Below are 13,871 nucleotides of genomic sequence, written 5' to 3'. Positions count from 1 at the left end.
CCTTGTCTGCCAGCTCTGCGCTCTGGCTCCGCAGTCTACATGAGACCCAATTCGAGTCCGCCGCAACAAGCTGAGCACATACGGCACCAGTCGCTGACGCCCGAGAGCCCGCGCCCGCAAAACGTCCCGTCGCCCGCCAACATCCCCATCCTCGTAGAGCACATGGATGCGAACTATAGTCATGTCTCCCACAGCAACGACTCTGCCGCGCCCGCCCACAGCTCCCACGCGAACGCGAACACGTCGACGCCGTACTTCGCCGACCCATCTTCGACCGCCAGCTTCCAGAGTATAGGCGCACAAGGGGCAGGGCACGATGCGCCGGGGGCGTTCGCGCAGTCGGCTGCGTTTGGCGGCGGCATGGGTACGCAGCCGCATGATACCTCTTCAATGCAGAATTTCACCGCACAGCTCCAGTCGCGCGCTGCGTCGGCCACTGACGCGCCGCCGCCGGCTGCTCAAGGTCTTTCTTCTGCGTACCCATACCCCCATGACCATGCCTATGCTGCTCAGCAAGCGCCCGCCCAGTCTGCCCAAGGCGCTCACTACCAGACTGACGCGCACACTGGCTCCAATGTTGACGTACAAGCCCTCTTGGACTCTCTGACACCTGCTGCCAACAATGCGCCTGCAGCCCAATATGCCTCTGCACAAATGTCCTCCCAGTCGCCGCAGACACAGCACCATGCCTCGTCGTTGCCCTCGGCCACCAGTCTTCCTGCTCGACCACCCACCCAAGAACAGCCCGCTACGCACCCCAACTATAACCCCAGCGATGACATCAGATCCTATCATCCACAGAGTCAGCAAGCTCCCATTGCCCAGCAGAGAGGCAATGGCTCCCTTCAGCCCTTGAACGTGCAGAGTCAGGACTTTTCGACGCCCAGTCAGGCTCAGCAGCAGCCGGGTGATCGTAGCGAAACGCCCGACGATGAGGATCAGCGGTGGCCGCCCGAGGTCAACAGGAGATACGAGGAGTTTTTGGATCAGGAGAGGAAGTTTGTGACGGAGGGGCAATGGGACCAGTTTCCCATGGGTTCGCGTCTCTTCATTGGTGAGCTGAGACTGTTTTTGCACCAAGGATGCGCCTAACCGATTCCTAGGAAACCTCCCCACCGAAAAAGTTACCAAGCGAGACATCTTCCACCGTTTCTACCGCCACGGCAGGCTTGCGCAGATATCAATCAAACAGGCATATGGCTTTGTCCAGTTCTTGGACTCGGAATCATGTCGCAGAGCTCTGGATGCCGAGCAAGGCCAGGCAGTGCGCGGCAGGAAGATGCGTATGTCGTGTCAATCACTTTGCTGCTGGACAGTCGACTAACTATGACAGACCTTGAGATCTCCAAGCCACAGCGCAACACGAAGAAGATCGAGCCGCCGAATCCAACACCGCGTCGACGTTCACGTTCGCCAGATTACAATCGGGGCGGTACAGGACCGGCACCTAGGGACAATCGTTATGTAGGGCATCCAAACTCCATGTCCCCTAGAGATCGACGTTTTCGTGATCGGGACGATTATCGGCCCATGCGATCGCCATCGCCGCGAGCCCCGCCTCGGGGTGTACGATCACGGGACAGAAGCCGAGACAGGTTTGATACGCGATACCGTAGCCGGTCCAGAACACCACCGCGCAGGCACAGAAGCCCGTCCCCGCGTCGCGACTACACAGAGGATGGATTGGACCTGCGGCGCCGATTGCCCCACGAGGTGCCTGACATCCAGATTCTTGTGCTCAACGAAGGTCTCCCTCGGTAAGTTCGGAACCAACAGCTAATATATCAAGGTCGCTAATCCAGTGGTAGTGACTTCATCCGCTACGTCGAGGATACTTTCCGCTCGCAAAATCTCCGTAGTAATGTCCTGATATTGAGTGGTCGGTTCCCTGAACCAGCTGTAGTTCGAAGACAGATCCTTGAGGGAGTTTTGGCCATTGTGAGGCTTGATACTACTGGCCTTACCAAGGGCAAAGTTAGCGTCCAGATATTCGACCGACGTGGCGGTGCAAACAACGTCCAGTTCAACGGTACGATTGCTTATGATACACATGAGCGATTACTGACTCATGTGCCCAGAATATGCCGATCTTGACCCCACGACCGCTGGCCTCCTCGTCAACAATGCCAAACAAAGCCAATCTCGCCCGGTCCTGCCACCATCATCCTCGTACGGCTTCGCTCAGACCCTACCCCCGCACTTTCCCCAGCCAAACAACCCCTTCCCATCCCTGCCGACCAGTCAGCCGAACATCTCTAACCTCATTGCATCTCTCGACGGTGCGAGCTTGTCTCAGCTCCTCGGCGCAATGTCCGGCAATAATATGCCTCAGAATACGCAACCCGCGCCGAACCAGGGATTGAACGCTGATCTTGCACGCCTGCTAGCTCAAGTGCCTAGCCCTGCGCAAACACCTGGCTTCAGTGCTCAGTCCCAGCCGCATCTCGCACAGCTGGGCAACCAGTTCCCCGCGCTTGCTTCTCTTTTCGCCAACCAGAGCCAGGCTGTCGCTCCACCAGTGCAGACACCTACTCAGGCTGGCCCCGCGCCGGATATGAATGAGATCATGGCCCAATTGGCTCAGTATCAACGCTAAAAGTCCCATTCCGTACTTCCAGAAGCCTAGACAGCAAACACGGCTGTCTCGAACCTTTCCAACAGATAAACTCGACATTACTACAATAGCCCAAATCCTGTATACCGCTCCCTCCACACATGTATCGACATGGTGTATATCCAACCGATCAAACCCGACTGCGCCCTTTACCCAGCCCTTGCAAATAGCCATGTATCTCCCACGAGCCAGCTCATCGAACAGACAATAACCCATTCTGGACCCGTGCTATCTGCTTTGGCCATAACTGGTGAAGCTCCAAGGCCCTCGCATCCTCATTCCACGCAACAACACCATGGAGTACCCTTGCGACAATTCCCTGGCGACTTGTTCATTACCCACGTACCCACGCGACTCACGATTCTAGCGGCCTACCCCCTGGTTGACGTGCGAATTCAAACCTGGACGAGGCCCTGGTCCGATTCTTAACTGCTTTTCATGTTTTGCCCCTTTTCGTTTTCATTTCTCTGGCCTGCCAATGCCCGGCTCCTGTATCTTCTACGAGTTTCCTTGGTCCCAACGTATGGTGTTTCCTTTCCTTATCTGATCCGATTTAGCGTTCTGCGAGGTGTTACTTGGCGCACAATATGGATGCTACGCATATGTGCAAGGGGTTTTCATAGGTCATCGAGGGCTGGTTGGCGCTTTGAAGCTTTTTTACGTTATTGTAGATATGGGTACGATCAGGCGCAGCCAGTGGTGGAATTGACGAAGGAATGCGGCGTCCATTACGGCATAGACAGGACATTTCAAATCATTCAGACTTCGCTGTATTGCTCAACATCATAGCGACGACTTTAAATGTACATCATGCAATCACGACGGTCATTAGTCTACCAAGTCGAGTTAGTGCAAACACGAGGTGTGATGACATCGTGTCGCGTGTCGGAGGCGCGCGGACAGGGATCAGCTTGACCCAGTTTTTTCTTTCCCTACGAATGAGAAACGTCACCACTAGAGCCCGCCCTCGCTCAGCGGCTACATGTACTTCAGCATTCGCAGAGTCACGTCCCTAACCACCCGATCAGGAAACCACTGCTGATGTTTTCTACCTTGGTCGTACCGGCGCGATTGAATGGTGTCGTCGCAAACCTACAATGCCGCCGCGGTGTACACATGCGTGCCATTGCGCCGGCATTAGGAAGTCAGACGTGGCATGATGGATCGAGGAATACCACACAGAGGAGGCTTCTTGCAAAACGATGGGAGACACAAAGGAGGGCGTATGCCTCATCCACAGCGGCGCCGGTGAAAACCACAGGATATGGCGGGGCCATGCCACCTTCTCCCGCCAAAGCAACCAAGATGACTACACCCACGAAGACAACTTCTCTCAGAAAGCCTCAGTCCCCCCTCTCGTTCCCGCGCAAACACCCACCTCGAAAGCCACAACCGTCCCCACACTGCGAGCGAAAGAGAAACTGAACCCACCACCGTTCACATACGCCCCCGATATATCTGTTCCCGCACGAACACCAGACCAGAACGTCGTCAAGTGGCTATATCGCGCCGGTCGCGCATACCTTACTTTCTACAAAACGGGCATATCGCATGTCCGGCAAACATCCAAACTTGCAAAGACGCTGCGCCAAAAGGCCGCTCAAACACCCAACAAAGATATAACCGAGGTTTTGTCAAGGGCGGAATGGCAGATTGTGCAAAGGAGTAGGCTAGACACTTTGAGATTGCCAGCGTTCGGCTTCTTGGTCTTGTTACTTGGAGAGTGGTTACCACTCGTTGTTATGTACATCACGCCCGTCATTCCAGAGGCATGCCGGATACCCCAGCAGGTCCAGCGCGCGTTACGCAAGCGCGAAGACAAGCGACAAGACCGGCTAAGAAGGATTGCTCTAGACGCCATGCGACTGATGAGCAGGGATCGACCACCTATTGGCAGCACATCTTCTGACACGCCTTCTGTAACCCTGCCAAAGAGTGGACAAGTCATGCCAGTCACCACGAAGAACTGGAACGAGATGACACTCTTTGAACTCTCGCTTACCGCCGCACAACTCGACTGCTATCCGGCGCTGTTCGACTGGCTTCCTGTCACAGCCCCCAAGTTCCTGTTGCAGCGCAATGTCAGGAAGAAGTTGGAGTATTTGAAGACGGACGACAAGTTGATTGAACGCGATGGCGGATGGGCAGCTCTCGGGAAGCAAGAGCTCGAGAGAGCTTGTGTAGATAGAGGTCTGCCTGTGCTTGGGAAGAGGGAGGATGAACTGAGGAAGGCGCTGGCGAAACTCGAGGGCTGAGACGGCGCATGAGGGCGACAGCCAATTCGCTTACGACTATAGATTACTATCAAGGCAGTTAGACGATGTTCAGGAGCTGCTATAGACGTGTAGATATATTTGTTTGTCGGCGGTATGAACACGAGAGATACCCAAATATTATGATTCTCATGACCAAGTCGATAAATGCACTTGCCCTTTAAACATGTTTGAAGCATAATCTAGGCACAGGCATACGTGAGAGAAGACTCGCAAAGTACAGAGCTGGCTTCCTCAGTTGTTGCGTACTCTGCTCGGTTTGAAATTGTCTATGCAAATGCATGAATCGAAACAAACTTAAGAGATGCGTTGGCGCGGGATCGCACAACGGCTATCGCGATTTCGACACGCGACAGCTTCCAGTCAAGGCAATCTCAAGGACATTAAATCTGCGACGAAAGCAAAGTGACGGGACGTATGTGCGAAGCAGAAATGGCAAAAAAGCGCCCTTCACTCGCGCAGCGTCGGGAGCGACAGTGTGACGTTACCAGATCGGGCAAGTTGAGCAAAGCGTTGTCGATTACGGCACTATTGGAGGGGCAGAGGGCAGAAGGGCAAACGAGGAAGCAAACGAGGGGCATGGCGGGGTGTCTTGAGGTGGGATGTTGAAGGAGGGGTGGAGGGGCAAACATTTTTTTCTGTTGAGATGGGTGAGGAGTGAGGGGCACGACGCGGATGAGTTTGCTTTCACCAACACTAATTTTCTAAGGACGACGATCTGCTGGGTAAACAACACGAATTGGTATGGTAAGAGGAGGATGGAGATGCGTGGGACTTGCGGAGTTTGTCAACGGGGGGATAGGTAAGACGGGTTTGTGGTATCTGCTACTAATTCTTCTCTGGATTCTGATAGCAACGTTTAATGTTACCCGTCGAAACATTCATCTTTGCCATATGCAATTGGTTCGGATCTATAAGAGACTTTGCGGACTTTTAGCTAATGATACAATCCAGTGCAAGAGACCTGGTTATTTGCGTTGAATGTCCCCGAAGAGAAATCATTGGATATGTGTGCTTTGCATATTCCATGGCAGACGACCTCACAGTTGGCACCTCTGCGAGTTATGCCACAACAGCAGTGGTCAGGACCGTGTGTTGACCTTCCTCACGATCCAGTCTTTACGATACACCATGTCGCCTCTTCTGCAACCGGAGATCTGATCGCATGTCATGCTTCTGAGCGACGCGGCTATGCTCCAATACTACCTTCCCCGCTTGAATATATATTCTTGTTGGTATAAAGCTGGATTCATGGGAATGCAGCCTTTTCGTAGGGGCACAGAAGATTTGAACACTCGGGGATGCCATAGAAGCCTCCAATGAGTCGCGGTCTCGGATGTCTATGATCATCTTTGCACCCGCCTAGTAAGTCCAAATATATGGGTCGGAAGATTCCACAGAACCTGACATGGTACGCAAAATGAACCGTGAAGTCGTCGTGTAGAGAGTGGTTCGCTGCGATGAAGAATAGATGATATCGCTCTGCCAGTACCAGATCCTAAAACAAGGTGAAGATGGAAGTAGTACAGAGACACAGATCGTGTCTCGAAAGATGGCATGATGGCCGATCTAGTGACAGTGATCAATTGACTAACAGGTTCCAGAGGCGGCTAGTGTTTGCACAGCCATTCTAAGCTCACCAAGGTCTTGACGTTTGCTATACATTTGTAATTGGAGTCACTTGACACCTTGGCGAGATAGAGTTACTTGAGTGACGATACAGTGTTCCTTGATGCGTTGCACAATGTCGAGAGATGGATGTGTGTGAAGACTGTGTTGGACAATCAATCGAGCTTCTGAATGCGTGACCAACATTTTGGCTGTGATCAGCTGGAGTTGAAAGCACAGTCGGTGGCGTGTCGCATAGACGAAACCTAAGAAACAAAGGTGCCTTTCGAGAGAACAGAGGAGGTGTGGTTGCCGCTGGACTGCCGCGAGAAATCTACAACCAATGGGCGGTGTTGGAGAGGCGATTACTTTCTGCCTCGGCATCTTCCCCAGACGTTGTCTGCAGGCAGGCGCTCTTGCTCCACACAAAGACGGAGCGCTGCGCGGAGAGGACTAGCTCATCTCGTAGACCGAGGCCAAACGTCTAGAGACCCATAATGTAGTCGCGTCTGCTGTTCGCTCTCCTTTCGTCCCACGGTCCCTTAAACGTACTCTTGCCACGCATCAGGTCGTACCTTCCTCCTCCACCCATCGCCTCCTTCCCACACACCGTCGACATGCCTCACGCCTCCCTCACCCGCGATTCGGTCGCATCGCACAACACGCCCGAAGACCTCTGGTGCATCATCGACCACAAAGTCTACGACCTCAGCGAGTTCGTCGATGCCCACCCTGGTGGCTCCGTCGTGCTCGAGCAAGTAGCCGGCCAAGATGCGACGACCGCGTTTTACAACCTACACCGACAGGAGGTCCTTGACAAGTACCAGGAGCTGTGCATCGGCACCATCGAGGGCGAGAAGTCCGAGGTGATTGTCGGAAAGCCTGGCGACCTGAGCCCAGTGCCATACGCGGAGCCATTGTGGCTGCGACCGCAGTTCAAGAGTCCCTACTTCAAGGAGAGCCATCGCGCGCTGCAGAAGGAGGTCCGCAAGTTCGTCGATACACACGTCACGCCCGAGGCGCAACAAAAGGAGAAGGATGGTACATACATCAGCCAGGAGTTGATCGACAAGATGGCCGCGAACGACATGCTAGCTATGCGCCTTGGGCCTGGAAAGCATCTTCACGGCAAGAACCTGATGGGTGTCGTCAAGGGCGAGGAGTTTGACTACCTCCATGACCTTATCCAGGCACAGGAAGGTGTACGCGCAAACGCGCGTGGCTTCCAAGACGGCAACATGGCAGGTATGACCATCAGCTTGACAGCCGTCTTGCAGTGGATGCCTGAATCTGAGCTGAAGACGCGCGTGGTCAACGAGGTGCTGAGCGGCAAGAAGAAGATGTGCCTAGCCATCACCGAGGCTTTTGCGGGATCAGATGTCGCCGGCATCAGGACCACTGCGACCTTGACACCAGACGGCAAGCACTACATCGTTCGAGGCACAAAGAAGTGGATCACCAACGGAATGTTCAGCGACTACTTCGTTACAGGCTGCAAGACGGACAAGGGCTTCTCCGTCCTGCTCATCGAGCGTGACGAGGCCGTCGAGACCAAGCTGATCAAGACGAGCTACTCCACCACCGCCGGCACCGCATACGTAGAGTTCAACGATGTGAAGGTACCAGTGGACCACCTGTTGGGCAAAGAGCACCAGGGCTTCGTTGTCATCATGTCCAACTTCAATCACGAGAGGTTTATGATGGCATGCGCCGTCATCCGACAATCGCGAACCGTTGTCGAGGAGTGTCTCAAGTGGTGCAACCAGCGGATTGTCTTTGGGAAGAAGCTGATAGAGCAACCCACCATCCGTCAGAAGTGAGTATTGCCTCCAAAGATAGCCTTCTTGTCCCACTGGTACATCCGTCGGATGAGACCCCGTCACATTACCTTGCTTGCACCGCAGGAGCTGAATCCGATTGAACGCTACTGACAATACTCCAGGCTTGCAAAGATGATCTCACACGTCGAGGCCAACCAAGCATGGCTAGAATCTATTGCCTACCAGATGACGCACATGTCGTACGCTCAGCAATCGAAGCTGCTTGGTGGACCTATTGGCCTACTCAAGTCATTCGCCACCCGCTCTGCACACGAAATCGCAGATGAAGCCGTCAACATCTTCGGAGGTCGCGGAATTACGCAAGGTGGTATGGGCCGGGTGATTGAGCAGTTCCACCGCACATATAAGTTTGATGCTATTCTTGGAGGTACCGAGGAGATTCTCAGCGACTTGGGTGTACGGCAGGCGATGAAGGACTTCCCCAAGAGTATGTTGTAGGCTCGTGTTGGAAGCGGTGTATACTAGTAGCGTATTGATATTTGGTGCATGGCGGCACTTGCCACGCCGAACAACCCAAGATGCACAAGTACAAACTCTAAAGCGGCGCAGAAGATTGTGAAACGCTTCTAGAAGCAACGGCGATGCTGTGACATGACGGAAATAACGTATGCGCGGGGAAAGCCCATGTTTGGACGTGTTTGACCATGCAGGCGTACAAATCGATGGACGTGTCTCCAGTACCAAGGTTCTGACCGCGCACCGATCCAAGCGGTAGTGGCACAGACGATAGATGATGGGCGGATGATTGCATAACTCCAGATGATCAACGGCAGGGCCGCAGCGAGTCGGAGCATTAGGCCTTGTGCATATGTCGTAACGAAGCATGTCCAATCGACGCGAGGCGGCGATACTCAACACCAAGGATGCGTGTCGTTGTTTTATGACGATAGTCGTGCAGCCTCACACAGCGCATAGCCGTCATGCACGCGCCACGACGAGGGCCAATCGTAAACACTGGCGCAGGCCGGGCTCAACGCCTCATCCGGCACAGCAGAATGCCAGGCGCTGTCGTCCACGTGTTACACGTCTGAAAGCGGCAACAAGCGAGGGTATGCATGAGACGCGATCTAGATTGCATTTCACAAGTGGCAGACAGACCGGACGCGCGATACGTGTCACATGCAAAAGGCAACTCGGGCGAGGGATGGGGTGCGAGTATATGCACGACCGCATCGGACACGTGAGACGTCGTTGTTCTGGCAAAGGCAAGACTGGCGACAAAAGCAGCGACGGGTTGATGGGTGAGACTGTGAGAGGTTGGTGATGGTGATGGATATGGAATACCATGGAAGAAGTTCGGCTAGTCGCCGCCGCCCTGCATCGGGGAGGCAAAGACGCGCTGCGAACGCATATCGGCTCGAGTCGTGTGCAGTTTAGCAGTGCCATCGGTCGGACCAAGCCGTGGAGGCACCAGTGACAGCATGGGGCTCCATCTGCCTTTCTTTAAGAAGCGGTCTGCGTCACCTTCACCTACTTGATCTCCATCTGTCACCCACACCTGCTGCTGCTGAACTATTCACTCTTAGTCATACCACACACCTTGTCGCCTCTCGTACACACTGTTCTCTACCCCGTCGACTATCGCCGTTATCTAGCCGCGCCGCAGCGTCATCACTACTCGCCGAGCACCCCAGCCTCACCCAGGGCTCCCTCACGACTCTCCCAAACCACTCCCTCCACCACCGTCTCTACACCGTCTCTACACCGTCACCATGCGCCGCTCGTCCAGCATCAGCAGCATCAGCTCGTCCAGCTCGGAAGCCGAGGAGACGATGCAGATCTTCGTCAAGACCGTGTCCGGCAGCAACAGTAAGTCGTCGTCGCCGCCACCGTTCCGAGGCTCGGAACCAGGCGCATCATGAAGTCACGGCAAGGGCTAACATTGTGCACAGCAATTCCCCTCACAATCCCTTCAAATACATCCATAAGCACGCTGCGCTCTCTCCTCGCCCTCCGCACCAACCTCTCCGCTCCCTCGGACCTGCGCATCGTCCACGCCGGCAAGCACCTCTCGTCACCCGACACCACCCTGGCTGATTACGCCATCGGGCCCAATTCCACCCTCCACCTCGCCCTCCCTCTGCGCGGCGGAATGCCCCCCAAGAAGGTCCGCTGCTCCTTCAAGGACTGCAAGGACCGCGCCCAGCCCATCGTCGGCGACTGCGGCTTCTGCGAAGGCCGACACTGCAGCCGTCATCGCATGCTCGAGGACCACAAGTGCGTCGGACTTGAGGACTGCAAGAAGGAGAGCCACGACCGGAATGCGGATAAGCTGAACAGCGAGCGCACCGTTGCGATCAAGGGCGTTTGAGTCGCGGCGCTTGGGACACCCACGGCGTACGCCTGGTCATGACTCTACCTCGAGCGATTTGGTCATCGGCCATCTGCAGCTCTGCCTCCACGCGCCGAACCAATGGCACTGGGGGCTTTGTCTTTTTATTCTTGCTCTTCTTGATTGCAAACATGGCATAGTAATCTTTGATCCCCGGAGCATGGCGTTTTGAGGGTAGCGTCTAGCGAACTGTATTTATAGCTAGAGCAATGACAGCCGTTCTATATGAATACTTCCACTGGCGACGTGATGTCATGTCTTCTAATCTATTGATAAGTATCTTATGCTTCTTACGACGGCATCCTGGCTGGTGAAGTGAATGCAACATGGTCTCGCGAATTCTCACTCTACAACCTGATCGTGAAATTCATCTGAAGTATCTCGAATGTAGCAACGTAATGATGAGATAATGACCAAACGTGAAGATAGATACGTCGTTGTAATTGACTGCGTGGCAGGATGGGATTACGCACCTAACCTACATATCCACCAAAGCTCACTCTGTCTTCAGAGCTCACTCTTGGTCGAATCGCGGCTTTTCTGGCCGTTTTGTCAGCGTCTTGTTTTCCTCAAGTAATCATACGCGCGTCGGTCGGCGATGTTTCGGGTCCCCTCAACACCTTTCATTCGACTGCGTGCTTGCACAAAGGCAACTCCGAATGATTCGCGAGGTAGGTGCTGTCCATGTCCACGTGGAACATTCGATAAGACGATAGATGTGGATATCGTGAAGAAGCAGATGGACTCCGATAGTCTCTAGCCTTGTTAGCGGTTTCGCCCGGAGAGAACGGCGACATTGTGAGTTGGCTCGGATTTGCCCGAAGGTGGCGTGAGTGTGTCTGAGTGTGCGAAAACATGACTGCAGGTCGCTATGAGACGAGAAAAACGGACTCGGCGAAGACGTAGGAAAAGACTATTGATTTGAAGGAAAGAGAACACTAGTAACGGATTTGCGACTTCTGATTGCCCTTAAAGGAGCCTCTCTTACCTGGAGTATATTACGATAGACCTCCCAGCAGACATTGCCTGCCTTAGCTGACTTCTAATATAGTCTACGGTGGGATTTTGTTGTTGTCAAATCTGGTGCTGAATGCCGACTAGGTGTTGGTTTTCTGTTGCTGGTCTCGTAGCGACACCATGCTTACCCCCGGGACGTTTGATTGCGCCGCGGACGCACCTACCTGAGGGTACCTGTGATGAACCCAAGATTGAGTTTATTGTGCCCGTATGGATCTCTCGGTATTCTCGGGGACTGCGCTCTGACACCATAGCCGTGAACGTGCCTGACGCTCCTTGCTTGTTGCCCGCTGCATTGAGCTGCCTTAGGTACCAAGTCTTGGAAGAAAAGCACGACAGCGCCCAACCCAAGGCCTCTGCACACTGCTCAGACATCTTCTGCGCTGACATGTGCGCCCGAGTATTACATGTTTGCGAGTCGTGGATTCGTGCCGCATGAAACCCCTTTTCGCGCGACTCGAAACTCAACGCCACGAGCGGCGCTGGGATTTCCGCTCCGCCTCAACGCCCGCTATGTGTGGCGACTCGACTCGAACTGGTGTTCGACATGGAATGCGGCGGCTGTCGGCCTTGGGTGCCGTCTTGTCGTTTCCAAGACGGAGCAGCTGTCGGAGCTCTAACAACGTGGCGATTCGGCCCTGCCCAGTTGTGCCCAGCAGATGACAAGAATGATCTGAGGCAGGTATCGCAACATCATCTCTTCTTCATTATATCACGTTCCGCTCTCCGCTCCGCCCTGATGGACCTCGCTTCGAATCTGCGACTTTGTGGGTGCGGGATCGCGTCTCGGACTTGGTTCTCCAAGTGGCCTGACGTTGACACACGGAAACTGCATGCCGCCACAAGGATTCGTTCCCTTCGTTCGCCGTGGCGTTCCGCTCGTATTTGCTTGTTTTTTCCACAGCGCTATCGCTGAGCATCCAAAACAGACTTTCAGGGGCTGGATTGTGGGTGGCTCGGAAGAATGGAATGGACAGGAATATTTTCTGGGTGAGTTTTCGTTTCAGTGGAGGGCTTGGCGTCACTATGCACAGTGGAAGTACCGGGAGCCTGACTGCTGGCCCGCACCGAACGAAACATGGACTAATGGGTTCCAGATAATAGATTCTGTCGGATTAGAGCATGGACACGAGATTGTCGAGAGCTGATCCCAGCTTATTGAACTGTCAATTGTTGAATGAGGCTCCGGATGGGCGCGCTTCCGCAAAACCATCACCGTGCGGTACCTGGTTAGCGACCCAGCATGTTCGGCCGTCGCTGACAGCACCAGGCGAAGACTGTCGGCAGTCAGAACCTGTTGGAACCCCCGAGTATCTACCCGTGAAGCTGCGATCGAAGCCTAACGCCGCAGCCGCTGTCAAAGCTGCTTATCGGACGAGACGCGGATGCCTTATCCAACCAACCCAGAATGTCAACCAACCCTCAACAGCTGAATCATGACATGGGGACGTTGTGCGGAGAGACTGCGGCACCATGTAGTGACACGGCAGAGTACTACGCATGACGATATCCACTGCTCAACGTCCGGCTCCGGAAGAACTTCGTGAGAACGTTAAAGAAGTCCCCGGTTTTCGAAAGTCCGCGTCCCCATGGGCCTTTTGTGGAACGCGCCTGACGTAGTTGATGGAGTCCGCGGGAACCCAGCATGGACCTCGCCATCATTACAAGAAACTAGCCGTCACAGCGGAGTGAAGCTACCAATTGACCGCTCCCGTGGCAAAATGCAAATCAGACGTTTAGCAAACCACACGACTAAGAAGTCTGAGACAAGATAACATCGTCTTTTGTCGTTGTTGTTTGCGTAACGTGCAGCGCAGCTCTGCGCGGGATGCTTCTTTGTTTCTTCTCGGCTCTTGGGCACCTCCCGACAGGGCAGATCTGCACAGACCTAGGAAGATGTCGGGCTTGGATTTGTTTCCAGATCTGATTAGAAATAGTGCCTGGGGCTCGTCTCGACGCTGGATCGGGTCGATGCTGGGCGAGGGTTGCCAGAACGCGTAATTGCCACGGCCGACACCTGGCTTGGCAGAGCAAACTCTCTGGAGGTAGCGTCGCTGATCCCCAGTCCTGACTCCTCCTCCACTTCCTTACCCCAACTCCGTCTATGCTCTTTCCGAACGTTCGAATCCACCCTCCGCGCGTCGCCTGTCAACAAAAAATGCACCCCAGCGGCCATTCGCGCCGAC

The 13,871-nt window shown here is 54.3% G+C and overlaps 4 protein-coding genes across 4 annotated transcripts; all 4 read left to right on the top strand.

Moving 5' to 3' along the window:
* Positions 1–39: 39 nt before the first annotated feature.
* Positions 40–2,596, top strand: J4E79_004701 (uncharacterized protein; the record flags this gene model as incomplete). Its single annotated transcript, XM_049353584.1, has 5 exons — positions 40–1,054; positions 1,104–1,283; positions 1,334–1,757; positions 1,809–2,029; positions 2,079–2,596. 5 exons carry the CDS (start codon positions 40–42, stop codon positions 2,594–2,596), a joined length of 2,358 nt encoding a protein of 785 aa, XP_049212032.1.
* A 1,220-nt stretch (positions 2,597–3,816) lies between these two features.
* J4E79_004700 (uncharacterized protein) lies at positions 3,817–4,869 on the top strand (the record flags this gene model as incomplete). Its single annotated transcript, XM_049353583.1, has 1 exon — positions 3,817–4,869. The coding sequence occupies one exon, from the start codon at positions 3,817–3,819 to the stop codon at positions 4,867–4,869; it is 1,053 nt and encodes a 350-aa protein (XP_049212031.1).
* Positions 4,870–7,112: 2,243 nt separating this feature from the next.
* Positions 7,113–8,774, top strand: J4E79_004699 (uncharacterized protein; the record flags this gene model as incomplete). Its single annotated transcript, XM_049353582.1, has 2 exons — positions 7,113–8,311; positions 8,438–8,774. 2 exons carry the CDS (start codon positions 7,113–7,115, stop codon positions 8,772–8,774), a joined length of 1,536 nt encoding a protein of 511 aa, XP_049212030.1.
* A 1,274-nt stretch (positions 8,775–10,048) lies between these two features.
* Positions 10,049–10,647, top strand: J4E79_004698 (uncharacterized protein; the record flags this gene model as incomplete). Its single annotated transcript, XM_049353581.1, has 2 exons — positions 10,049–10,145; positions 10,229–10,647. 2 exons carry the CDS (start codon positions 10,049–10,051, stop codon positions 10,645–10,647), a joined length of 516 nt encoding a protein of 171 aa, XP_049212029.1.
* Positions 10,648–13,871: the final 3,224 nt, after the last annotated feature.

The sequence above is a fragment of the Alternaria viburni genome (assembly GCF_023758015.1).
Source record: "Alternaria viburni strain BMP 2772 chromosome Unknown scaffold_8, whole genome shotgun sequence".
NCBI lineage: Eukaryota > Fungi > Ascomycota > Dothideomycetes > Pleosporales > Pleosporaceae > Alternaria > Alternaria viburni.
The sequence above is the reverse complement of the archived record's forward strand: the minus strand, read 5'-3'. Positions and strand labels throughout refer to the sequence as shown.